The sequence below is a fragment of the Pelodiscus sinensis genome, chromosome 20, assembly GCF_052426305.1.
Source record: "Pelodiscus sinensis isolate ZL-2025 chromosome 20, ASM5242630v1, whole genome shotgun sequence".
Classification (NCBI taxonomy): Eukaryota; Metazoa; Chordata; order Testudines; family Trionychidae; genus Pelodiscus; species Pelodiscus sinensis.
In genome coordinates this window covers 7,201,859-7,227,014 of record NC_143071.1, presented here as the reverse complement: position 1 = coordinate 7,227,014, position 25,156 = coordinate 7,201,859, and the positions used below count along the sequence as shown (strand labels likewise).

General features: G+C 45.7%; 1 protein-coding gene across 4 annotated transcripts in view; it reads right to left on the bottom strand.

Annotated features, from left to right (window-relative positions):
- LOC102462448 (ABC-type organic anion transporter ABCA8-like) overlaps positions 1 to 25,156 on the bottom strand; it is an 82,470-nt gene that overhangs the window by 6,353 nt on the left and 50,961 nt on the right. For 3 of the 4 annotated variants that reach the window (XM_075903994.2, XM_075903993.2, XM_075903995.2), the window contains 16 exons: positions 24,819 to 24,946; positions 24,075 to 24,212; positions 20,132 to 20,242; positions 19,490 to 19,663; positions 18,727 to 18,840; positions 14,729 to 14,845; positions 13,300 to 13,377; positions 11,869 to 11,960; positions 11,625 to 11,751; positions 9,556 to 9,673; positions 8,652 to 8,743; positions 6,187 to 6,347; positions 5,084 to 5,159; positions 3,102 to 3,196; positions 2,307 to 2,426; positions 1,056 to 1,196 (listed from right to left, as the gene is read on the bottom strand). In XM_075903994.2, coding sequence (XP_075760109.2) covers positions 1,056 to 1,196; positions 2,307 to 2,426; positions 3,102 to 3,196; positions 5,084 to 5,159; positions 6,187 to 6,347; positions 8,652 to 8,743; positions 9,556 to 9,673; positions 11,625 to 11,751; positions 11,869 to 11,960; positions 13,300 to 13,377; positions 14,729 to 14,845; positions 18,727 to 18,840; positions 19,490 to 19,663; positions 20,132 to 20,242; positions 24,075 to 24,212; positions 24,819 to 24,946 — 1,882 coding nt within the window. The other variant, XM_075903996.2, reaches the window with a different exon arrangement.

The window sequence follows — 25,156 nt, the reverse complement described above, 5'->3', positions numbered from 1 at the left end:
ATAGAGTAAAAACTCCCAGTGGCTGAACTAGGCACATTCAAAGTAGATATTAGGTGCAAATTTGTGGCGAAGAGGGTAATTAAGCACTGGAAACACTTACCTATGAGGCCATGGACTCGTCCACCCTGGAAATCGTTAAATGAAGCCTGGATCTTTTTCTAAGAAGCTGTGCTCTAGCTCAGCCAGAAGTTATAAGACTGATGTAGGAATCAGTGGGTGGAATTCAATTTCCTGTGCTATGCAGGAGCTCAGACTAAGTCAATGGGAGTTTTGCCAATGACTTCAAAGAGTCTAGGTTTTCACTCTAGCTGACCATAATGGTTCTTTCTGAATTTAAAGTATACAGCTATGAGAAATGAGTTTCTGTCTTCTGAAGACACATAGCAGCCTTCCTACTCAGTGTGTACAGTGTATCCCATTTCTTAACCCTGCACCTGTTTTTGTCATTCAGATTGCTAGCTCTTTGGAGGTAGGACTGTATGTCGCGATATAGCATCTAATACATGTGGATGCTAATGGAACACAGTCAAAATAATATCAATGGGTTCAGAAGAGAAATATTAGGAAGCCAGGCATTTTTGCACAGGAAATACTCTAAGGCTGTAGCGGGGGAGGTCTAAGCTGGCAATTAGGAAAAATTATTTTGCTAGGCGGGTGGTAGCCCCTCTCCCTTCTTCAGTGAGCCAAGACATAGGTTACATTAAAAGGAGTGCATACGGAACTGGACATACTAACTTCATTACGGTTTCCTCTGGCCCTGATGATAATTAATACTCATCCTTGTTAATGATCTTCCTAGGCCTATTGTTTTAATCAGTTGTCACCCTTCTGGGAGAGTGAGCTCAGCTGGTGTCCTACCCTCTCCATCGTGTTATCCCTGGCTTGTGGGCGCTGGGATTCATACAGCTCGGACAAACTCAGATCTCTATATTAGCCCAGTGCTGGGTCAACAGCTATTGCACCCACATCCCAATAGCATCCAAGCCCACTGGGTATCCTCGGCAGCAGACGAGCAATTGCGCTATCATAAGGGCCGTGGCATCCTTGGAAGTTACCGTTCCTGACGTGCTGCAAGAGGGAAGACGCGTACAACCTCCGCATGGATGAGATCAGCTTGTGCTGGGTCCCTCACTTTCATTTCCAGCAAGTAACCTTTGCCAAACTTGCTTTTCAGGTACTGGATGGAGCCGATACAGCTGCCGAGGAGAGACGCACCAAGTGAAACACTAAGCAAGGGCTCCTGCTACTCTTTTTTAGGAAATGCAAGCACAGGATGTGAAGACAGCAATTGAATTCATGAGTGTTTCTGTTAGTTCTCTAGGGGAAGGACCGGCACTAGCTCAGATTCTTCCTAAATCTGTGTCTTCCAAGACTGTACATCAGGCCTGCCAACGGCGGCAGGGAGGGGAAGGGGGTAACTGATGCAGGACCCAGCGATTCTAAAGGGCTAGGGGTGGGGGCAGCATACCACAGTTTGGGCAGCACAGACGGCTGATTGCCCTGTCCCCGTCTCTTCCACTCAAGGCCTCTTACTGGAACATGGAGCCATCCCCCTCCCCTGAAGGCTCTGGCGTGGCTGTTGGCTCCTTGCTATACATTCACTTTGGCTGTGTCTAGACTGGCAAGTTTTTCTTTTGCGGAAAAACTTGCCAGCTGTCTACACTGGCCGCTTGAATTTCCGCAAGAACACCAACGATCTCATGTAAGAAATCAGTGCTTCTTGCAGAAATACTATGCTGCTCCCTTTTGCGCAAGAGGGCCAGTGTAGACACCTCAGATTTGTTTTGTGCAAAAAAGCCCCGATAGCGAAAATGGCAATCCAGGCTTTTTTGCGCAAAAGCGCGTCTAGATTGGCCACAAACGCTTTTCCGCAAAAAGTGCTTTTCCGTTAAAAGCATTTGCGGAAAATCATGCCAGTCTAGACGTAGCCTTTGTGTTTAAAGTCTCCCTAGGAAGGCACAGTATCTCTTGGCAATCTAAACTGGTAATGACATCATGCGCTTTCGTGGGCACAACCCACTTCTTCAGATGACCGGGACTTCTAACACGCTATCGACATGTTTGGTTAGTCTTTAAGGCGCTACCAGATTATTTGTTGTTTTTTAAGTTTTTCCTGTTACAGACTAACTCAGCTACCCCTCAGAAGCTTTTCAGCTGGTAATGTTAAAGTATTTAACAACAGCTTGACCACTGATTTTTGCCGAGATCTATTTAATGCTGGTCCCTATATTTTATCCCCCCCACCCAAAGCTGTATTAATGGTTGACACTTTTATTCCTCAGTCTAATGTGTCTGCTGATGCTTACCGAAGCTTTCCAGACACCATGATGGCCACTCGGTCACACACTGCCTCGGCCTCCTTCATATAATGGGTTGTCAAGATGGCGCCTTGTTTCTTATTTTTAAATGCAGCACGAACAGCTGTCCTGGAAGCAAAAAGTAAGTTTGAATTTGCAATGTGCCGCTCCTGTGAGTATTTTCTTGCACTGCTGCTCTGACTTCCAGAAAAGGCAAAGACTTGAAACTTTCCTCTACTGCATTTGCCCTTTCACAATATAATGAGCAGCGAAACTAGTAAGCTAACCAAAATAGCTTAACTTGCATGCTCACTGAACTTTCAGAGTTCCAGACCATTGGGATGGAGAGTGAGGGGTGACTTCCAGAGAGGAAAGGGATTGGGGAAAGGAAGGGCAGAGTCAAGGAAGAGAAGGAGATTTAGAACCATAGTGATGGAGGGCAGCTGGGAAAGCAAAGGGACAGATATTGGTGTTGTTTACTTTGTGCTTAGAAGATGGTCACAGGTAAATCAGGTGGAGAAAGGCAGATCGTCTCTCCTGCTACCATCCCCCCAGGGCACAGCAGACATGTCCCCCAAAACTTGTGATGCAGGCTGTACCCTAATGAATGTAGTAGAGGGTCTTCTCTTTCGTGGTGCTGGGAACCTCCGGGAGGCCACCTCCTACCCTGAGGCTCAAAGACTTGTCCCACAGCAGTTGGTTCGATCCCAGGTATTCTTTACCCCCTTTGTCTCTCTAACACACACAGGGAGCACTTGTACAGCGCGTCTGCATGCTCCCTTCCGGACAGTGAGCGCCACTCACCACACGTGATGTTGCCCCATGGGGTCCATTCCAGTCGATAGTTCATCCAAAAGCACCACCCTTGGCTTACCCAGCATGCTCAGTGCAAAGCACACCTGATGGGGGAGACCACAAAGTCAGGGGCTTTTACCTTCACAGTTTGCATGGGTATCATTGGTAGTAACTGTCTTTTACTCAGCACAATCCTAGCTAGAATGGTTCAGGTAGTTTAGTGCAGGCGGCCCCTTTATTACAACGTGGTAGCCCCTGTGAAGGACTGACAACATGTGGTGAGTATAACTTGTCTGAAGAGAGCAAGCTTTGACCACATCTGCAGGGAATGGGCACATCATTGACACATCCTGAGCGGGGTTTCTCTCAGCTACCAAATCTTTGCCGTCTGTTCAGGTTTCTCCTGAACAGTGATTTTGAGGCCTTGTCTCCACTAACTAGAGGATTGATGCACCAGCAATCAATCTTCCAGAGTTTGATTTAGCGGGTCTAGTAAAGACCCGTTAAGTCGAACACTGAGGTTGCCCCTATTGATTGCAGTATGCTGCACTGTTGCAAGGAGTAAGAGAAGTCAACAGGAGCATTTCTCCCATTGACCTCCCACTGTGGGGCTGCCCCAGAAAAAAAATTTGATGCAAAGTATGTCAACTCCAGCTATGCAATTCACGTAGCTGGAGTTACGAATCTTGCATTGTTTTTCTCCGCCAGCATGGACCTGGCCCGACACTCCACAGTAGGATGCAATCAGCTCTCCACTAAAGAAACAGCATGTAACATTTCTTTCTCCTTTCCCAAGATGCTCCAGAGCAGGGGCTGAACTCACTCCTTAAATTTTCATGCCTCTGATCTTCAGAGAACTGCAAAGCTAGATCCAAACTGCAGGAATGAGCTCTCTTGAAAGGCTGATTCCAAACCTCCTCCGTGCACACCCCTGCACTCCTGAGACGTTCAGATCCAGAGTCGGAAGCTCAGGTCCCTCTAACTAGAAATCCTGAGCAGAGATGCCGCAACTATTGAGCAATGCACACAAATATGACTTGGGGCAGCTCTGCCCTTTTCTCTCGCCCTTCCAAAATAAAGAACGATTGGGAGGGAGCTTCCTGGAACAGTTCCTTCCCTCCTCTTGACACTGCTGAGCCATACTTGACTGGGTTGATTTGGCCCTGCCTTATAGATAGGGTTTCACCTGTTCCGATTTTCTCAGGATCATCCCTTTTTTGAGATAGCTGTCCCAGGAAATCTGTACCCACTGCCAGCTGTCCAGTTTTATAGTCTAGGAGCATTCCAGATGCACCGTTTTTTTGTATCTGTGGTGGCAAGTGTACTTAGAGTGCAAAATATTTGCCTCGTGCGTGCACTAAGCCAGTGGTTTTCAAACGATGGGTTGTGAACCCAGTTCTGGGGGGTGGAATGTCAGGCACTGGGTTTTGTTGCTGCAGGGGGATCAGGTGACCAGTGGTAGCTACCTGCCCATCCTGGCATCACAGACTGAGCAGCCAAAGGCAGGCCAGGTTCCTAGGTGAGAATGGGGGAGAGCACACAGGGCTTCACACACTGCCCGTGCCCTGAGCACTAGCTCCGCCCTTCCACTGGCTGGGAACCTGCTGCTGTTTGCTGCTAGAGCGTAGCATGCTGTGCGGTGCCAGGGGAGGCAGGAAGCTGCCTTAGCCCGCCCTCCCCGTTGCACTACTGACGGAGAGCCGCTCAAGCTCCAAAGCTCTCATCCTCAGCTCCACCCAGAGCCTACACCCTAGTCAAATTATGTTGGGCTGCAGGCACCAATTTTCTTCAACTGGGTCATGAGAAAAAAAGTTTGAAAACCCCTGCACTAGGCTAACCTGAATAGAATTGGCTTCATGCCTACAACGCCACAAGCATTTGTAGGGAAAAAAAGATCCCCCCAAGCTTCCTGAAAAGACAGCTTCTTCGCCTGACCGCCTCTACTTAGGAAGTGGAGAGAATGAAAGCACAGGAGAGACTGAAATCCTCACCTTTCGGCTTATTCCTGCTGGTAGTTTCTTGGCTGGTTTTCGAAGATGTGCCTGAAGCTTCAGGGCATTCACGATCCTGGGTTGGGAGCAAAAGTGAAATGAACCTGTCAGTCAGACATCTCCTGACAGAGCCACCTGAGGGGAGAGCTGCTCCTTCCTGGCCTTCCACTGCTTATGTTACATCATAATCATTTCTACAGCCACCCTTATGATGTCACAAAGCATCATTCTATCCTCCTGCTTCCTGCCTAGTCTTTTCCAGCAACAATGCTGATCTCTCAGCACTTCTTACACATGTCTTCCTACGAAGTTCTGTACCTGTGTAACTTCCACCTCCTGCCCCCAAACTAGCCAGTAAAAGCTAGTCCTCCTTCCAGTCCCTGCTTGAGACCCCTGCCATGATGCCTGCGTGAAGTTGGCTGATAACCAAGGGAATCTGATTTACTTTTAGTGTGATTATTTATTAAAATGTAATTAGCTCCAAACCAAAATCCATCCTTCCTCCTGTGTCCTGTTTGTCACAGAGGCTTGGGGTGTCTTGGAAATTAAACTATGCACTGTGTGTATCCCACAGACCTAACAAGTCCTAGTCATGGGGTTTCTGGAACCTTCTATAGTACTGATAATAGCAAGAGTAGTAACTTTGGTAATTATATTAAGCTGATATTAGTTTTAAAAAACACCCACCACCTTCCCAATTAGCCACTACGAAATTTCAAAACATTAAAATTGTAAAACCTCTGAATTTCCTCTTTTCCTGGATATTCTGTACAACACCTCTCCGTTTTTGGGAAGTAATCAGTCAAAATATCTTTGCCGTTTTCCACACTAGTAGTTCCCATTCCCACTACCAGAAGACAAGTGACCAGGCAAACTCCAGCTGTCTCAGACAGGCCCTCTGTGCCCGAGGGAATGTCTCATTTTTTTAACCTGAGCAAATGGGCAAAGAGCTCCACATTTTCTTCCCTTTCATGGAGGCACAAATGTGATAAAGAAGCCGAACCAGGAATAGCTTTAGACAACATGAGTGCAGAAGTCACTAATGGAGATTCAACACACAGTTCGCTCCCCCCATTGAGGCTGGGATAATTTTATTTCTGTACCGTTGGATAGTAACAGCAGCATCTTCTTTCCTCATCCCTTTCACTGCAGCGTACACCTCCAGATGTTCCTGAACAGTCAGGTTTGGCCAGAGGGGGTTCTCCTGAGGGCAGTACCCTAAAAAGTCAGTTGTGTCTTCTGCCTCTGTCCCCTGCATCAGCACCTGCACAAACAACCAGTAACTGGAGGCTCAAAGGTACAAGTGCTTCTTCGGACTTTTAAAAATTCTCTTCTTCAACATGGAATCCTTCAGGTCTCCCCACAGGGAAAGGGAGACAGGCAGAAGAGTTAAACACCCTCTCCTTTTTGTAGCGCTGTGGGGAATGAGTGAAAACAATGGGGCTATAAGGTGAGAGTTGAACTAACAGAAAGGAATTATTCAGAATGTGCATGAAAGATCTTAAGAGGTCATATAGACCAGTCCCCTGCACTAATGCCAGGGCTAATATTATCTAGATCATCCCTGCCAGGCGTTTGTCTAACATGCACTTAAAATCTCCAGTGATGGAGAGTATACAACTGCCCTAAGCAATTTATTCCAGTGTTTAACCACCCTGACAAGTAGGAAGTTTTTCCTGATGTCCCGCTTAGACTTCCCTTCCTGCAATTTAAGCCCATTACTTCTTGTCCTATTCTCAGATGTTCGGGAGAACAATTTTTCTCCTTCCTTCTTGTAGCAGCCTTTTATGTACAGGCAGTCCCCAGGTTACATGGATCTGACTTACATCAGATCCCTACTTACAAATGGGGTGAGGCAACCCCGCACTAGCTGCTTCCCCCCAGCAGACCAGGGAGACGCGAAGCTAGCGCCCGCCCCCCAGCAGACCAGGGAGACGCGAAGCTAGCCCCCACCCCCCAGCAGACCAGGGAAACGCGGAGCGGCTTTTCTCAGCAGACACCTCAGCTTGAGAATAAAGGACTGAGGGAAGTGAGGTGTGGGAGAATAAAACTGAGCTCTGGAGAAACGTTTGGCTAGAGTTTCCCCTACAATATGTACCAGTTCCGACTTACATACAAATTCAACTTAAGAACAAACCTACAGTCCCTATCTTGTACGTAACCCGGGGACTGCCTGTACTTGAAAATTATGTCCCCGATCAGTCTTTTCTCCCCTCACTAAACACACACACATGTTTCAATCTTCCCTCACAGGTCATATTTTTGAGATGTTTAATCATTTTTGTTGCTCTTCTCCAATTTGTCCACATTTTTCCTGAAATGGTTTCAACCACTCCTGCTAATATATCCAGAAAGATGTTTGCTTCTTTGGTGACAGTGTCACACAGTTGGCTTATATTACATTGTCAGGTACAGGATGTGGACAAATGAAAAAAAAAAAAAGTTCAGAGAAGACCAACAAAAATGATCAAACACATCTCAACCAGGGAGCTGCACCCGAATCCAAGTCATGCTTTCCCCTCTGTGCAAAAGCTATATGACATGGATGTTGTTATTTCAAACTTATTGTAGCTTATTGCACATTTTGAACTCTAAGGGTACGTCTACACTGTACAGTTATTTTGGAAGCAATACCGGAATAGTTATTCTGAAATAGCTATTTTGAAATAGCATGTCTACACTACAGGGAAGCCTCAAAATTGGTCCAAGGCAGCAAATCTACATGATTTGCCTATCTCGATTTAGAGCGCCAGAAGGAATAACTTAGAATGGCCCTGGTGAGGGGCTATTTCGAAATAGCAGAAGTAGAGTGTCTACACACGCCTTATTTTGAAATAGCTATTTCAGAATAAGTGCTATTCTTTGTAGGGTGAGGTTTACAGAAGTTGGAATAAGCCATTAAAATTATTTTGAAATAACGGAATTGCTGTGTAGACGCTCGCATAGTTATTTCGGAATAACGGTTGTTATTCTGAAATAACTTTGCTGTATAGACACATTCTAAGAGAGAAATGTCCAAATATTTGCAAATAGCTTTTTTCACACTGATGGGCATGAATATAAAGATTAAGGCAAGACTACACAACACACAGGCCCCATTTAAGTCAGTTCTGCTGATATTAATAAAATGCAATATTTACTGATTTCCACCCATATGACAGCACTTTTAATGAGCAATGACAGTCCAGGAATTTAACTACTAAAACGCATCTCAACAGAAGACCATTATATTAACTACTTTTTTGTTTTGGCTCCCACACACAGGCTCCGGATTGAGTAGCCCTGGTGTAGCTGTTACTTCAATATTGCAGCTCAGATAGGATATTAGGATCTCTGGCAACCTCCCCTCCCCCCAAACTACTTTTAGTACTCTTGCATGAGTTCTGCGAGCACAAGTCTGTGGACCTGGGCTGCGAGGCTTGCTTCCAGATGGAGTGCAGACAAACCTATTGGAGTCAACAGATTTACTCCTATTACTTTCAATAGGACCAGGATAGAAGTGCTGGAGCTTCTCGTCTTCAGTTAGCACTCAGAAGAGACAATGCTCCTTTTTCCAGGTTTCTCCTACCTGTCCAGCCGTTGGGATCGTGTCTCCAACGATCATCCTTAGAGTTGTGCTTTTCCCCGCCCCATTGGGTCCAAGTAGCCCTAAAATCTCGCCTAGAATAAAATGGAGAGAAGAGTATCATTTACTGGAACTGCTAGCAACTGTGTATTACTATAAGAGGGAAAGGAACCAAGGAAATCTGACATTTTTGCAAAGAATTGCTGCTCTTTTTCTCTACAGGACTAATGTTTCAAGCAAATGCTTTCAGGTTTCCTGCAACGGACATGTGATGGCTTGCCATGTGTGCGGGTGGTCCAAATGGTGAGCCATGATATGTACCCAAATCTGATCCAGAGATGAGAGCGAGTGAGCCAGGAATACTCCCCGATTTATATTCCAGATGGGTTGCTAGTGACTGATGTTCCCTATCAGGCGTTACATATTCAATGGCTCACGTGAACTCAGCTGATAGGGATTTGACTGGCATTATGATCACTTTTCAGGCACAGTGACACTTGCGTCCACTGCCTGGAGAAGTCTGCAACATTTAAAAGACTTACTGACATAAATGAAATCACAATATGGCCTCCAGTATGGAGGTCTCTATATCACACAACCAAGTACGCCAATTTACCTAAACATTGGTAATCTTAACAGGGAGATGGAGGATTGCCAGAGATAACCCACCCAGCTAATTCCATAGGTTAGATTTGAGAAAAGTTAGCCAGGTAAAGTGAGGAGACTTGCAACAAGTCCCTATCCAACTTTATTTGATTTGGCCTACTGGGTACCTTGGTGATCAATAGAAGATTTCACCCACCAGTGATGTTAATCCAGTAATTTTCAGAAGCTCTAAATATTCTATGAAACAAAAATGTATTACATTGTATTTAAAACCTCTAATTATATGCGTGTTTGTTCTGACCTTTTTTAACACAAAAGGAGACATTTCTTGTGGCCACTTTTGTCCTTTTCTTAAAAACAGAGCTGGCCTTCTTGTCTTTGTATTCCTTGCGTAGTCTGTGGACACTAAGGATTGGTCTCTATGGAATAAAAGCAAATCACCGTCACTTTGATAAAAAATATGGGCATTGTTGATATGGCTCAATCTCAGAAATTAATGAAAGATTATACAAATCACATTCTTTAGAATTTATTTGGTATCAACAAACCCTCGTCTCTTCTACTGACATTTTAAAATGAACAATTAACTGTTATCTATATAGATTTAAGGATTTATTAAGCGCTGCCTGAGAAGCAGCCACCACACAGCCCTGAAAATGCACAAGGAAAGAAAAAGTTGGGTGTTTCTGAGCCTGCTGTGGTTGGTGGTCTTGATACTGAAAGGAAAAATCACGTATATAACTAGAACCACTTATAGACATCACTTATAGCTAGAACCATTTGGGAATTTCCTGCTGAAATGATTCTGCCAAATGCAGTCTCCTCCCCCCACGCACCCATGGGAAGTGAGCCCCTTTTTTAGACACCTCGGTGGCTACAGCTGGCTGAGAAAGTTGCATCTAAACTTTTCAGTGCCAAAGTTGAGCTCTGAAATAAATGGAAACGTTCACAGAAAGCGTCCAAGTTCCTTGAAAAGTTTCTGTTTTCCAAACGGGAAAGGACATAATTTGGGGCTTTTGGATGAAAATCATTGTTTGACAAAAAGTGGATTTTTTTTCCTGCTAAGTATCCCATCGCCTGACTAGCTCTGCTTGTGACACCAAGAGCCTGATACGTGTGTTCCCACCTCCAGGGCCAGCTATAAGCACAAAGCTGTGTGCGGCTCTGTCCAGACTGATAATTCACAGACTGGCCTGCTCTTCCAATCTGGCAGTAGGATGGAGCCAAACTCTCTTCTACCATCAGCCAGAAGAAAAATAGCCAATAGGTGAGAAACTCTTTAGCATGTGTTTTCTCCATGATCAGGAGGTATCTTTGCATAAAAAAGTCTTGCGTAAGATTAAGCAGCTTCTTCTGCTATGGCTCTAGGGTGAAGCCTGAGGAAGCTTCAGGTGTTCATATCACAAAGCCATAAGAACATAAGAACGGCTGTACTGGGTCAGACCAAAGGTCCATCCAGCCCAGTACCCTGTCTGCCGATAGTGGCCAATGCCAGGTGTCCCAGAGGGAGTGAATCGAACAGGTAATGATCAAGCGATCTCTCTCCTGCCATCCATCTGACAAACAGAGGATAGGGACACCATTCCTTACCCATACTGGCTAATAGCTGGACTTAACCTCCATGAAATTATCTAGTTCTCTTTTAAACCCTGTTATAGTCCTAGCCTTCACCATCTCCCCAGGCAAGGAGTTCCACAGATTGACTATGCGCTGTGTGAAGAAGAACTAGGTGGCCCCTAGTTATTATATTATGGGAACAAGTAAACAACTTTTCCTTATTCACTTTCTTCACACCATTCATGATTTTATAGACCTCTATCATATCCCCTCCTTAGTCTTCTCTTTTCCAAGCTGAAAAGTCCCAGTCTCTTTAATCTCTCCTCAGATGGTACCCGTTCCAAACCCCTAATCATTTTAGTTGCCCTTCTCTGAGCCTTTTCTAATGCCAGTATATCTTTTTTGAGCCCTCGTTACTATTAGCTATCTTAATAGAGAGATGAAGGAACCCTAGAGATTAGACACCTATCTGATATCAAAGCTCTGGCTAGACAGAAACTGGCAGGGTAATGCAAGCAGATGTAATGGCATTACCTCAATACTGTGATAGCATCATTTCAGTTGGACATTAGGAAAAATGTCCTAAGTAATAGAGTTAAGCACTGGAATACATTGCCTAGGGAGGTTGTGCAATTTCGGTCATTGAAGATTTTTAAGAACAGGTTAGTCAAACACCTGTCAGGGATGGTCTAGTTATCTCACAGTCCTGCCTTGAGTCCAGGGGGCTGCACTAGAAGACTTATTGGAGTCCCTACCTATCCTACATTTCTGTGATTCCATGTTGGATACACGTTCTCCCAATTCATTTTTTACCTCTTCCTGGTTCTGACCAGTCAACACATGCCTGACTTTCATTCTTTCAGCTTCAACATCTTCATCTTCGTCTATTCCTTCAGACTCTTCAGGGTTTGGGCAGATGATCTCATTCTTTGGAGAAATTCTGCAGAGAAAAGAAACCAAACCCAGAGTTGTTGTTGGTACAAAGGCAGTTCCCCCATACGTAGCACTTGAGTCCCAAGGCTCAATTCAATGTGTTTAGACTCGGTTTGGCACAGACCTGAACACTGGATCTTTTCTCATAGTTTTTCTTCCATATTTCCACTCCAGACATCTCAGAATGAAAATTAAAATGAGACAGTGCACGTATGGCTGGAAAACAAGGGAAAAAGACAAGGGGTGACAAGGCTGGATCTGTTGGCATCGATGTCAAAATTCTGATTTATGTCAGTGGAGCCAGGGAATTTACTCGTATACTGTTATATAATTTCTGATTTTAGCATCTCAGGTGAAGATAAATGGAGGGCACAAAAAGACAGAGGCCCGTGCCCATGGCTTAGCAGGCTGAGAGTAAGAACAGCCCAGATGTATTATTGGCTCAGACACTGACTCGGCCATCTTGCCAGAGAGAGAACATAAGAACAGCCATGCTGGGTCAGACCAAATGTCCATTTAGCTCAGTATCCTGTCTTCTGACAGTGGCCAATGCCAGGTGTCCACAGAGGGAATGAACAGAACAGGGAATCACCAACTAACTGATCCATCCTTTGTCACCCATTCCCAATTTCTGACAAAAAAAAAAGGCTACGAACACTATTCCTACCCATCCTGGCTAATAGCCATTGATTGACCCATTTTCCATGAATTTATCTAGCTCTTTTTTGAATCCTGTTAAAGTCCTGGCCTTCACAACATCCTCCAGCAAGGAGTTCCACGGGTTGACTGTGCATTGCCTGAAGTACTTCCTTTTGTTTATATTAACCCTGCTACCTATTAATTTCCTTTGGTGACCCCTAGTTCTTATGTTATGGGAACAAATACATCACTTTTCCTTAGTCACTTTCTCCATCCCCATCATGATTTTATAGACCTCTATCATATCCCCCTCCCCATCTTCTCTTTTCTAAGCTGAAAAGTCCCAGTCTTTTTAATCTCTCCTCATATGGCACCTGTTCCAAACCCCTCATCATGTTTATTGCCCTTTTCCAAACTTTTTCCAATGCGAAGAGATCTTTTTAGAGATGAAGCGACCACCTCTGCAGGCAGCATTCAAGATTCAAGGAGGGATTTGAGCTCAGTGGTGCTGGTGCTCACTCGTGAGGTGAAATCAGTTCTGGAAAGGGTACCAAGAAGGGGGAAACAGAGATGTGGGGAAGAAGGAAGGGAATGACTGTTATGCCGCAGAAGAGGAGTGTGGGGAGAGCCTTTAGTGAGTGGCGGATGCACAAGGGCACTCAGACGCATGCACAAAAAATGCGGTGAAGATAATGCTTGTGCAGCTCCCCCTCAGGTCGCTGGAATGCTTTGCCCCTCCCTGCTGTGTCAGGGGGAGAACGTGGCTGGACTTCACCACTGGGAGGAGCATGAGCCATGTGGAATGACATTCCCTTCAGCCAGAGAAGGGGGTTGAAACCAGGGGGGAGGGGACGGGGGTGTTTGAAAACTTCACATCCTCTTAGAAATGCTTCCTATTGTGGAAACATGTTCTTACCGCTAGGCTAGTTAGCAAGTGGATTCTGCTCAGAATCGGATAGATCTCATCTGAGAGAAGTGAATATTCTGATGCCACCTGTGTGAGGAGAAGACAACCAGATTAGAAACAGGAACTTTTCCAGTGCCGAATAAAAGTCAAAACCTAGATCCTTGGAATGTAAATTTAGATTGAACGTATCCCTCTGGATTTAAACACAGGGAAGCTCATCACACTGCTTAGAGAGTGTGTACGGGGCTGCCCAGATACTCAGCATGTGTCCGGTTTGGCAGGCTTGGGCTCACTCCTATAACTCAGTGAGAGATTATCAGGTCATTCCCCCTCCCCCCTGCTTCTTGTTTCCCTCCCAATAACTTTATGTTCTCCTGGCCACGTCCATCTCCTCCCTTTTCTTGCTCCTTCTCGACCTGCATCCCGCCTTCTACTTGGCCTTCTTTATCTTGCATCCGGCAACACTTCATCAAGCCATGCCCTTCATCCCCACCATTGACTGCCCTCAGCTCCATTGCTCTGCCATTCTCTTCCGCTCTAACCCATCCCCCTTCCCACGCTCTCCAGAATGGTCATTGTCCGCTGTTCCTTTACCTCTCTCCATCTCCAGCTGCCCCCTCTGATGGTGACCCTCTTCTCACAGCCCTCGTCCAGCATCATCTCCAAAGGGCCATCACTAGTCCACTAGATTTTTCCTCTCCTGCTCTTTTCAACCCTTCCCCAAACTCACTTCCCCTCCTGCCTCATTCTCCTCCAGGTAAAAGTTATCTATCCCCTCTCTAAGTCCTCCCCCTCTGCATTCTCCTCTGTGCTAGATTTCTGGCTCTCTTTCTTCCTCTTCCTCCAGTCCCTCGCCCTCAAGCTCATACTCCACATCCATACGGACCCTTTGGAAAACCACCCTTGCAGCTGCCTGCTTGCCCTTTGTCTCCTGGTGTCTTCTGCCCCACACCACTAGAAGTGGCTATTAGTCATTGGCACAGGGGTTACACTTGTGCTCACAGATACAAAACGCTACCACAGAGCCGATTCCAAAGAGAGGCTCAACGCCTGAGAATTTGGAGTCAAAGGGAATTAACGATGCTCAGCGCCGATCCGGATTTGGCTCCACTTTCCCAGTGAATAATGGCAGTGCGGTGTCACCATATGCTATTTGTGTCAATACTTTATCATGCAGGTCATTTTCGGCAGATGCAAAGTACCAGGTCATAGTGCAGTACAGTTGGGAATTGTTGGTAGGCATCCTGACGTGGGTTTGAAGTTTTAACTCAATGTGTCAGGCCATGGTTTATATCTGGTACGACAGCAGCCGGCAGTCTGTTACAAACAAAACCTTTGACCCCGGGGTGGTTTTTTTTTTTAAGGGTTTGTTTCAACTTTTTCAAATGAAAACTAAAAAGTTAATTATGGCTGGAGTTTGTTGTTCGGCCTCACATACCTGCACAATTATTTTCATACAGCCAACTAATGCATAGACAGGAATCAGTGCAGTGAGGAGGGTCATGAGGAAGTCCACAAAGACGATATAAGAAATTCCATTAAGCACGAAAGAAACCTAAAAAGCCAGGATTGAAAATGCAGCACACTCATTAGTCCACTTGAAGTTTAATATATTGTGGCAAAATGGCCACTGTTGCGATGAGGGGGTCCCATACTTTTCTTGGTGGGAGCTAGGACATCACCCCTGGCCCATGTTCATGACTCCACTAAGAAACTGGTAGGGAAGGGAAGCAAGGAGATTTTGTCATGTTCAAAAAAAACCCCCCAAAAACCCACTGAGTGCAGGGTTAAAAAGGAATCACCCGGAGTCACCCGCCAGCCCTTCAGTCTCTGTCCTGCCCCCTCACTGTTCCCCCTCCCTCGTTGTTTTTTGTATCTGATTTTCCCAAAACTTGTATTTAAAAGCGCTGAGCCCCATCTCCTCAGGAAGGGACCAGGACGGGGAGTAGCATTGCTGGAGCGCCCCACGGGTGATGGCCATTTATAGAAGGCTCTGATTTGACCCGGTTCCTGAGCAATTAACGCTCTCGTGTCTTCTCTCTCTCTCGCTCGCTTTTTTTTAATAATAAAATAAACATTCCCGGTTAAACCCGCCCCTCCTCCCCCTCCGTAGTAACCTTCCCTAGGCTACAGGGAACCATGGCTTAATTAGCACACCAGATTCCTGACAGGCCTTAACTGGCTACAAATGCAATTAGCCTTTCGTGCCTTGTCTAGTCCATAGGGATCTATGCCTTAATTCACCGAGGGCTTAAATGTATCCCCTTTAGCTCTCTGCCGCTGCTCCTTGGCCCTGCTGTACCACATAATATCTCACTATATAGTTCAGATATGTGCTTCTGTCTATCTGTGAATCTGTTTGTTCAAGAACTCCAAAACAGTACAAGCTAGGACCACCACATTTTGTAGGCAGCCTCCTTGTATCACAATTTAAAGCAAAGTCAGGCTTTGGCTGTGTTAGGACAGTGGGATGTACTTGCCCGTGGCCACAGGGGACAGCAAGTGCCCCATTGAGTAGTTACTAACCAGCAGCATAGTCCCCACCACCCTGGTCTCCCCTGGGGAGTAGCTGCCAGCTGCAGTGTGCCCCCCCCCCCCTCGCCGGCCCCAGACTGACCCCAGAGAGAAGCCGGAGGGTGGGTTGTGCGGTTCTCCTCTACCCCGCCCAATGGCCTCGAGCAACATTGGGTAAGTCTGCTAGTGTATCTTTCTCTATACGTATTTGAGGGATTTCAGCATCTGTTTGTCTGTGAGTCTGTCTGTCTATGTGTCTATCTGTGAGCCTGTTTGTTCAAGACCTCCTCCTAAACAGCAAGAGCTCGGACCACCACATTTGGTAGGCGGCTTCCTCCTCTCCTAAGGTAAAGCAAGGCCCAGGGGTGGTGGTGCCACGACAACCAGAAGCCCCAGGAAAGGCCCTGTTTTCCATACCATGCACAGGGAGGGACTGTTTGGAGGGACGTGATACTGAGAGCGGGCACTGGGGGCAGTGAGCCCGCAAGGGAGAGCTCTTCTGCAGAAAGACCATAGGGGGCAGCCAGATCACCAAAGAGTAGCCAGCTGGGTTGGGACTCTGCTAGCTTGCCTGGTAAATATCCCCCCCCCCCCGGACCAAACCCTTTTCTCCCCCCGAACCTTAGCCACAGCGCCAGACAGGGGAGACATAAGGCCCCTGGTGGCCAGAGGGTGATGGGGGAGCGGAACAGAAGGCCCCTGGCGGTTGGGGGGACCTGGGGGAGAGAAATTTCCCGAGAATTCACTCTCTCACCCCACATCTCTCAGTTTCCTGCCCCACCCCCCACAACCCCAAGGCCCTCCCCCTGACTCCTGTGCACCCCACACCACCAGCCCCCTGCCCTGAAGGACTCAGGCACCTCCAGGTAAGTCTTCCAGTACCTCTGCAGCACGCAGGTGCGCGCGCGCACACACACACACACACACACACACGGTGTTGCCCAGGTCCATCAAGGCAGGGCTGATGGGGTGGGGTGGGCAGGAGTAAGGGCAGAAACTTGGGGATGTGGGGAGGAGTGCAGGAGGCCGGGGATGGGGTAGTGTGAGAGTGAGGGTTTAGAGGGGGCTTAGGGCGGGGAGGGGTCCTACCTAGCATGGGCCTTTTCTCTCCTCCCAGCAATCAGCTGCCAGGGGTATTTTCTTTCCCCAACCCCAAGTTCACCCTGACCGTTGGGCATTTTCTCTCCTTCCGAATCCCCCACCCCCAGGCTGCTGGGGCATTTTTCTCCTCCCCTTCTGGTGCTGCAGCCAAAGGTCGGGGGAGGGGAGAAGAGTTTGGTGAAGGGGGCTAGCACCCAATGTGCTGGCAGGCAAGATAGCAGAACCCCAGCCTACCACATGTGGTGGTCCTCGCTCTTATCCTTTAGGAGGAGTTCCTGAACAAATCGACTCACAGACACGCAGACAGGCAGGCACACTCTAAAATACGTATCTACTGGCAGATATACCCGGTGTAGCTCGGGTCTTTAAATGAAGTACATTTTGGGGGGAAAAACAAATGAAAAATGTACGTTTGATTGTATTTTTTGAAAATGAAGGCTGGAGCGAGAGTTCGGGTGTGAGGAAAAGCAGTGGGTGGCTTAGGACAGACGATGGGCAGATGTAGGGGACTCCAGAGGCTGCCATCCCTTCCAGCAGCCCCCCTCCAGGGCCTGTAGGCTGTCCTGGGGGCAAGATTCCTGGGGCTGCTCCTGGCCTGAAGGCAGGTGCGGGGGGAGCGAGACACCAGTGGCTCTACCCTCCAGTAGCTCCCCAGCTGCCTACAGGCTGCTCAGGGGGATGCCTGACCACTCTGTGGCCTGAAGCCTGTCTGGGGGGGGGGAGCAAAGCTCTGGGGGCTGCCCCCTCCTCCAGTTACTCTCCAGTGGCCCCCCTGTAGCCTGTCTGGGGGGGCTGAGGCTCAAGGGGCCGCCCCCTCCTCCAGTGCCCCCTTCCACGGTTTGCAGGTTCTTCACGGGGGGGGGGGGGCTACTTACCTGGTCTGGAGGCAGGCAAGATGGCAGCCCCTCAGCCCTGCTGGCCACTCTCTTGGTACTTCAGCTGCCCCCAGTTGCCACTCTCAGTATCGTGTCCATACTCTCTCTGCCCCCTCCCTTCCCATGTTATGGAAAACAGTCGCATTCCCAGAACTTTGTGTTTTCCGGGCACAACCAAACCATGACTTAGGTTTAAGTTAGGGTGAGAGGAAGCTGCCTACCAAATTTGGTGGTCCTCGCTCTTACAGTTTAGGAGGAGTTCTTGAAGAAACGGACTCACAGACACACAGAGGGACACACTCTAAAACAGTGTTTCTCAACTTTTTTTATATAAAGTACCCCGTTAAAAAAAAAGTACCCCTGGTACTTACAGTTTTCAGACACATTTTTTTTTCTACCATTGCAACACGTTTGTTTAAACAACTTAATCATACCTGGGCAGGCAATTCAATTTTTGGGTGTAAAAAGTACACAAATAATAAAGTGCTGTAAAACTTAAAACAAAAATTCAATTTTCTCCAAAATTCAGTTGTGTAGATGTAACCCCCAGACTTCTCTTGAGTACCCCTAAGGGTACTCGTACCACTGGTTGAGAAACATGGGTCTAGATCATATAGATAAATATATTTTGCCTCTCCGAAGAGACCAGTGTGAGAACATTGCTCCAGTGGGTACACTAGCAATTGTGCAATGCCTTGCTAAGAGGCTTGACAAGTAGGATGCAAGAGTTTCTCCTCACCTGTGAATCTAAAATCCAAAACACAATCCTGGTCCAAATTTGCAAATGGGCATCTGTCTTTATAAGAAGCTGAACAAAAAACTGTGACAGAAGCCCCATTTAGGCCCTCTGAATTTTTCTGCTTGATCCCTCTGTAATGGTTATTATGATACAATTTGATATTAAAGGGCATCAGGTCCCCTCCCCCCGAACCATGCATGTACTTACAAATATAAAGATAAAAGCCCAAAAGTCACTGTAGCTTTTCCCTTTACGGAAAAGGAAAGAGACCACATAGGTGAGGAGGACACTGGATGCTGCATAGCCAATAATAGCTGCAATCTGAAGGAAGAGAACTGGAATGAGCATCATTGCAAAACACATAATAAGTAACACAAACTGTGTCACAGACATTTGTGATGGAATATTTGTGCTACCTCACCCTCACCAAATGGACTACGGTAGCCATTTTCGCAATCAGGGCTTTTTTGAGGAAAACAAATCTGAGCTGTCTACACTAGCCCTTTCGTGCAAAAGTTTTGCGCCAACGGGAGCAGTATAGTATTTCTGCAAGAAGCATGGATTTCTTGCAGTAGGAAGTTAGTGCTTTTGCGGAAATTCAAGTGGCCAGTGTAGACAGCTGGCAAGTTTTTCCGGAAAAGTGGCTGATTTTCCGGAAAAACTGGCCAGTCTAGAAACAGCCCCTGATTTCATCTGTCCAACCTAAACCTCTCTTGTTGCAATTTAAGCGCATTGCTTCTTGTCCTATCATCAGAGGTTAAGGAGAATAATTTTTCTCCCTCCTCCTTGTAACACCCTTTTAGGTATGTGAAAGCTGCTATCATGACCCCTTCTCAGTCTTCTCTTTTCCAGACTAAAGAGTCTAGAGTACTTGGACAAGATTTTTTAAAAGTCAGGACTAAAATTTTTACCCATTTATTTTATACTTGAAGATGATTTTCCCACACAGTTTATAAAAAGGCAGAGTTACCATAGGTAAGGCTAAAAATCCAGGAGTCAGGCTGATGTTATAAAAAATTATAAATATAATCCCAGTCATTGTAAAGAGAAGAATGCAGCAGAGGGTAGTGTCCACCAGAGCCAGGCCACACCAATACGCTGATGGGAGCATGCCTGAAGTCCACAGCTGGGAGTGAGCTTTTATCTAGGGAGGGAAATGGACAGGAAAGAGGCTTTCACTCAGTTGGCCAAGAGTGATACTGAATGAGATAAAATGGGGAATACATTTCAGAAGCTCAGATATTAAAAAATAAAAATACCTGTTTAGAATTCTGTGACGGGAAGGGAGGGGAGTGCGGCTAAGCCACATGCTGGACTTGATACTGTAAACACTTCTCTGGCTTTGGCTGCACATGCCGTCTCAGAGAAATCAATCTTATAACTCACACACTCACGTGAAATAGATGTATAAATGTTTGAAAGTTTAGGACCAACGCACACACACTCTCTCTCTCTCTCTCTCTCTCTTTCACTCTTTTCTGAAAGACTTGTTCCTATGGGGTAACAAGATCACCTTGGCTGGATTTATCATCATTCCAAGGATCGACTGTTAAAACAGGAAACACCACAGAGCTGATGTTTCATTTCACCTACCTCAATTATCACTTCTTACCTTGTAATCCCCTATGCTGCTCATGGCAAAGTGAGGTGCAAGACCAGAAGCCAAAATAGACATGAGAATAATGGAAACCCAAAGCAAGTCTGTCATGTGCACAAGTGAAATCTTAAAAAGACAAAAAAACAAAAACAAAAACAAAACAGTAAGCAAAAATGGCAACCTGCTTTCATATAATGACCATGCCTTGCTCATTCTGGGTGCTTATGTCATGCATATAAATAATAAGAGGAGGATCAGTTTTAGATAATGTCATCATACAGTAGAAGATACAAAAGCATCCTGGAAGTTGCACTGACAGAGTCTGTCTGCATGTCTGTGCACTCTCAAAGCCTCCCTTTTTGTAAGGTTCCCAGGGAGGTGACAGGCCTGCTGACTCTCTACAGACTGACCCTGCAATGTGGCACTCAGTTTTGGATGTCACCGAGGGATGGAGACAAACTGAAACAAATTCAGAGAAAAATAAAACTGATTAGGGGACTGGAAGGACTCGTGGGCCCCCTATTACAGAAAGGAAGTGGGCGCACTGGAGAAAGTCCAGCAGAGGGCAACAAAAATGATGAGGGGGCTGGAGCACATGACTTACGAGGAGAGGCTGAGGGGTTTGGGCTTATTTAGTCTATAGAAGAGAAGAGTCAGAGGGGATTTGATGGCAGCCATCAACTTCCTGGCGGGGGGGTTCCAAAGAAGATGGGGAGAGGCTGTTCTCAGTGGTGGCAGATGACAGAACAAGGAGCAATGGTCTCAAGTTGCAGTGGGGGATGTTTAGGTTGGACATTAGGAAAAACTATTTCATTAGGAGGGTGGTGAAGCCCTGGAATGGGTTACCTCGGGAGGTGGTAGAATCTCCATCCCCAGAGGTTTTTAAGACCCAGATTGACAAAGCCCCTATTTAAAACTATGGTACGCCCATATCTTGAATACTGTGTACAGATGTGGTCTCCTCACCTCAGAAAAGATATTTTGGCATTAGAAAAGGTTCAGAAAATGGCAACTAAAATGATTAGGGGTTTGGAACAGGTTCCATATGAGGAGAGGCTAAAGAGACTGGGGGTATGTCTACACTGCCACCCTAGTTCGAACTAGGGTGGCTAATGTAGGCATTCGAACTTGCAAATGAAGCCCGGGATTTAAATATCCCAGGCTTTATTTGCATGTTCCTGGGCGCCGCCATTTTTAAATGCCCCATAGTTCGAACTACCTGCCCGCGGCTATAGGCGGCCTGGACTAGGTAGTTCGAATTAAAGCTCCTAATTTGAACTATCTTTACTCCTCATTACAGGTAGTTCGAACTACAGGGCATTTAAAAATGGCAGCGCCCAGGAACATGCAAATAAAGCCTGGGATATTTAAATCCCGGGCTTCATTTGCAAGTTCGAATGCCTACATTAGCCACCTTAGTTCGAAGTAGGGTGGCAGTGTAGACATACCCTGGGACTTTTCAGTTTAGAAAAGAGGAGACTGAGGGGGGATATGATAGAGATATATAAAATCATAAGTGGTGTGGAGAGGGTGAATAAAGAAAAGTTATTTACTTGTTCCCATAATATAAGAACTAGAGGACACGAAATGAAATTAATAGGTAGCAGGTTTAAAACTAATAAAAGAAGGTTCTTCTTTACACAGCGCACAGTCAACCTGTGGAACTCCTTGCCAGAGGAGGCTGTGAAGGCTAGAACTATAACAGAGTTTAAAAAGAGCTAGATAAATTCATGGAGGTTAGGTCCATAAAAAGCTATTAGCCCGGGGATAAGGAATAGTGTCCCTGGCCTCTGTCAAAGGCTGGAGATGGATGGCAGGAGACAAGTCTCTTGATAATTGTCTCCGGTCCACCCCCTGGCATTGGCCACTGTCGGCAGACAGGATAGTGGGCTAGATGGACCTTTGATCTGACCCAGTAATGGCCATACTTATATGCTTATGACTGGGATGATTTAGTTGGGGTTGGTCCAGCTTTGGGCAGGAGGTTGGACTCAATGACCTCCTCAGGTCTCTTCCAACCCTAGGATTCTATGATCTTGGAAAATAATTCCCCCCTTCAGGTACACAGCAGCAGTATTTCAGAATAATTGATGTTATTCTGAAATAACAGAGTGCATCTATGCTACAGGCCTTTATCTTGAAATAATGGTGAGCTGGAGGACATCTTACTCTGACTCCTGTAACCATTATTTCACAAGGGCTGTGTCTACACTGGCATGAATTTCCGGAACTGCTTAAAACGGAATACTATTCCGTTTTCAGTTTTTCCGAAAAAGGAGCGTCTACATTGGCAGGCTGCTTTTCCAGAAAAGCCCTTTTTCCGGAAAAGTGTCTGTGGCCAATGTAGACACGCTTTTCCGGAAAAGAGCCCCGATTGCCATTTTCGTGCCTGGGGCTTTTTTCCGGAAAAGACTACTGGGCTGTCTACACTGGCCCTTTACGGAACAGTGTTCCGGAATAAGGACTTATGCCCGAGCGGGAGCAGAATAGTTTTTCCAGAATAGCGGTTGATTTTGTACAGTAGAGCATCGTTGCTTTTCTGGAAATTCAAGGGCCAGTGTAGACAGCTCGCAGCTTATTCCGGAAAAGCGGCTGATTTTCCAGAATAAGTGGCCCAGTGTAGACACAGCCAAGGAATGAGGGAAGTTGAAGGAAGAATATTCTTCCTTTGACTTCCTGCTGTGTAGACAGCACCAAAAGCCTAATTAAGCTATTTCAACTTACGGTACACAATTGACGTAGCTGACGTTGCTTAGCTTAATTTGACTTTAGCCTGCTCTGTAGACATACCCTGCTTTCTCTCCGGAGTCCACACACTCCAGTAGAAATTTCAGAGTACAAAGGCCAAAATGCATAGAGGTGGAATAGCCATTCATCTACCCATGTTTAAGCATATAGCAGCCTCGGCAAATCAATAGAAGATGGACTGCTGGAAATAGTTGGGCACTGGCTGGGACAGAGATGAGAATGGCTTGACTTAAAGACTTGTCCTGCACTGCCTTGACGTCATAATCTAGCAGTTCTTTTCTAGCTCCACTTTCTATGAAAACATAATGGTATTACCACATATAAAACACAGATCTGCATTTGAAAGGCATGAGGTGTACAGTTTGGGCCTCATCTCAAGGAATACAGTAAGTACTCATTTAACACATGCCCGCTTAACACATTTTTGCAATCGTACAATAGTTTTTATGGAACGTTTTTCGAATAACACAACCATCCCTGAAATAACACGAAAATAATCAAGTGGCAGACTACTTCACACGGCAGTATAAGTTGGTGAAAACAGTGGAAATACACAAGAGCAAATGAATACATGTGGTCACAGAGCTTCTCCGCTCACTCACGTGTTTATTGTTGTGTTTTAACAAACCGCAGCGACTTGTGTTGCTAGTTATCTTGTGTTGCTAGATAGCTAATGTTGACATTGACGACCCAGCACCAACAAAAAATTGACTTTGCCACCACCACCTGAAACGCAACCCCCATATTTTCCATTATTTTTAATGGGAAAATTGACCCCACATAGCACATTTTTGCTTAGCACAAACATTTTCGGAAACGCATCTATAGTGTTAAATGAGGAATTACTGTATAGCACAGATAGCAAATTGAGCACAAAGCAAGAATGTCTGGAAGGGACGTACTGTATGCGTGACTAGAGATCAAAATAGCGAGGATCATTTAGCTTGGAAAAAAGAACAGGTGAAAGGAACCCCAAATGATTTAAAATAGAGATTGTGGGGAGACAAAGTGGTAATGTTTTCGGAAGTGACTTGTGGCTCCAGGTGCCTCCATTTTTGGGGGCTCGCAGTGAGACCCTACATATGAGAGGGCGAGTGCTCAGAAATCTCTGAAAATCGGGCTTCTTTAAGGGGTTTCAATTTGGCGGTCCAAAAATGGCTAAATTGGTGAATCACTTTTGGAAATCTTGGACAGACTGTCAGCTACGTACCAGAGGGGGCGTCCTACTCATGATTTGAATATGCCTGGTGGAGTTCAAGGTCCTTAGTAACGCATTGCTAATGATGTTCATCAGGACTGGGAAGCAATTGATTCTCTGAGCATTGCACATCATTGTAAATCTGAAATGCTGAAGAAATGAAAGATTAGTCCGTCTCCACCCTACAGATCAGGGTGGAGGAAATTGGATTTAAAAAGCAGAGTGAAATTTTGCCTTGATTGATGCCGTCAATATAAATGAACACAGAATGTGTATAAATGAGCATGGAACCCTACATCTCTAGCATTGTCATATGCTGGTCTTGCTTCATGCAACTTTTATTATACCTGATACATTTGCTAGCTTAAAACCCAAACAAGGCTATTTTAAAAATGTATTATTCTTCCCATTGATCTACTTAACAAAACCCTCTTTAGTCTATTTTTTTCAGGCTAAAACTTTTTAAAAAAAACCTAGTATAGAAAATGCCATATGCATTCATGCTGCCATTTAAATTAAATATGAACATAAACCAATCTCTTGATGTGAATGCTGCCAAAGCTGGGACATAAACTCTAGATGGAGATTGTTTTCTGTACTGTCAAAGTAAAACCAAGTCTCCTGACTACAGGAAAGGCTAAACCCAAAGTTTGCTGCTTGAATCCCTCTCTAATATAAATAACCATAACATTGCCCATTAGTGGTTTTTGAGTTGTACAGTTTCACAGAGCCTCGTACATATTTAGATTCAATTACCTTATCTTCCAGTGATACTTTAATAGCCCCATTATATTCCCGAGCATCTGAGATGTTTTTCCAATTAGCTGTTTCCAACATTATATTCTGACTCTTTACAGCATGGATGAAGTCCTCAATGTCCGAGCCTAACAAATTAGAGAAAGCTGAAGTTAGACAGTTCTTTAATAGTAAATGCAACAGAATGATAAAATCAAAAGGAAGATCCCAAACAAGCACTCTAAGATAGTCTGTGTCCAGATCTGAAGTACATGGTTTAGGACCATTCCTAGTACAATTCTAATGTCGCTATAGTAAGGTATATTGTAAGCTAAAGGGCTAAGACAGAAGTTCTTGGA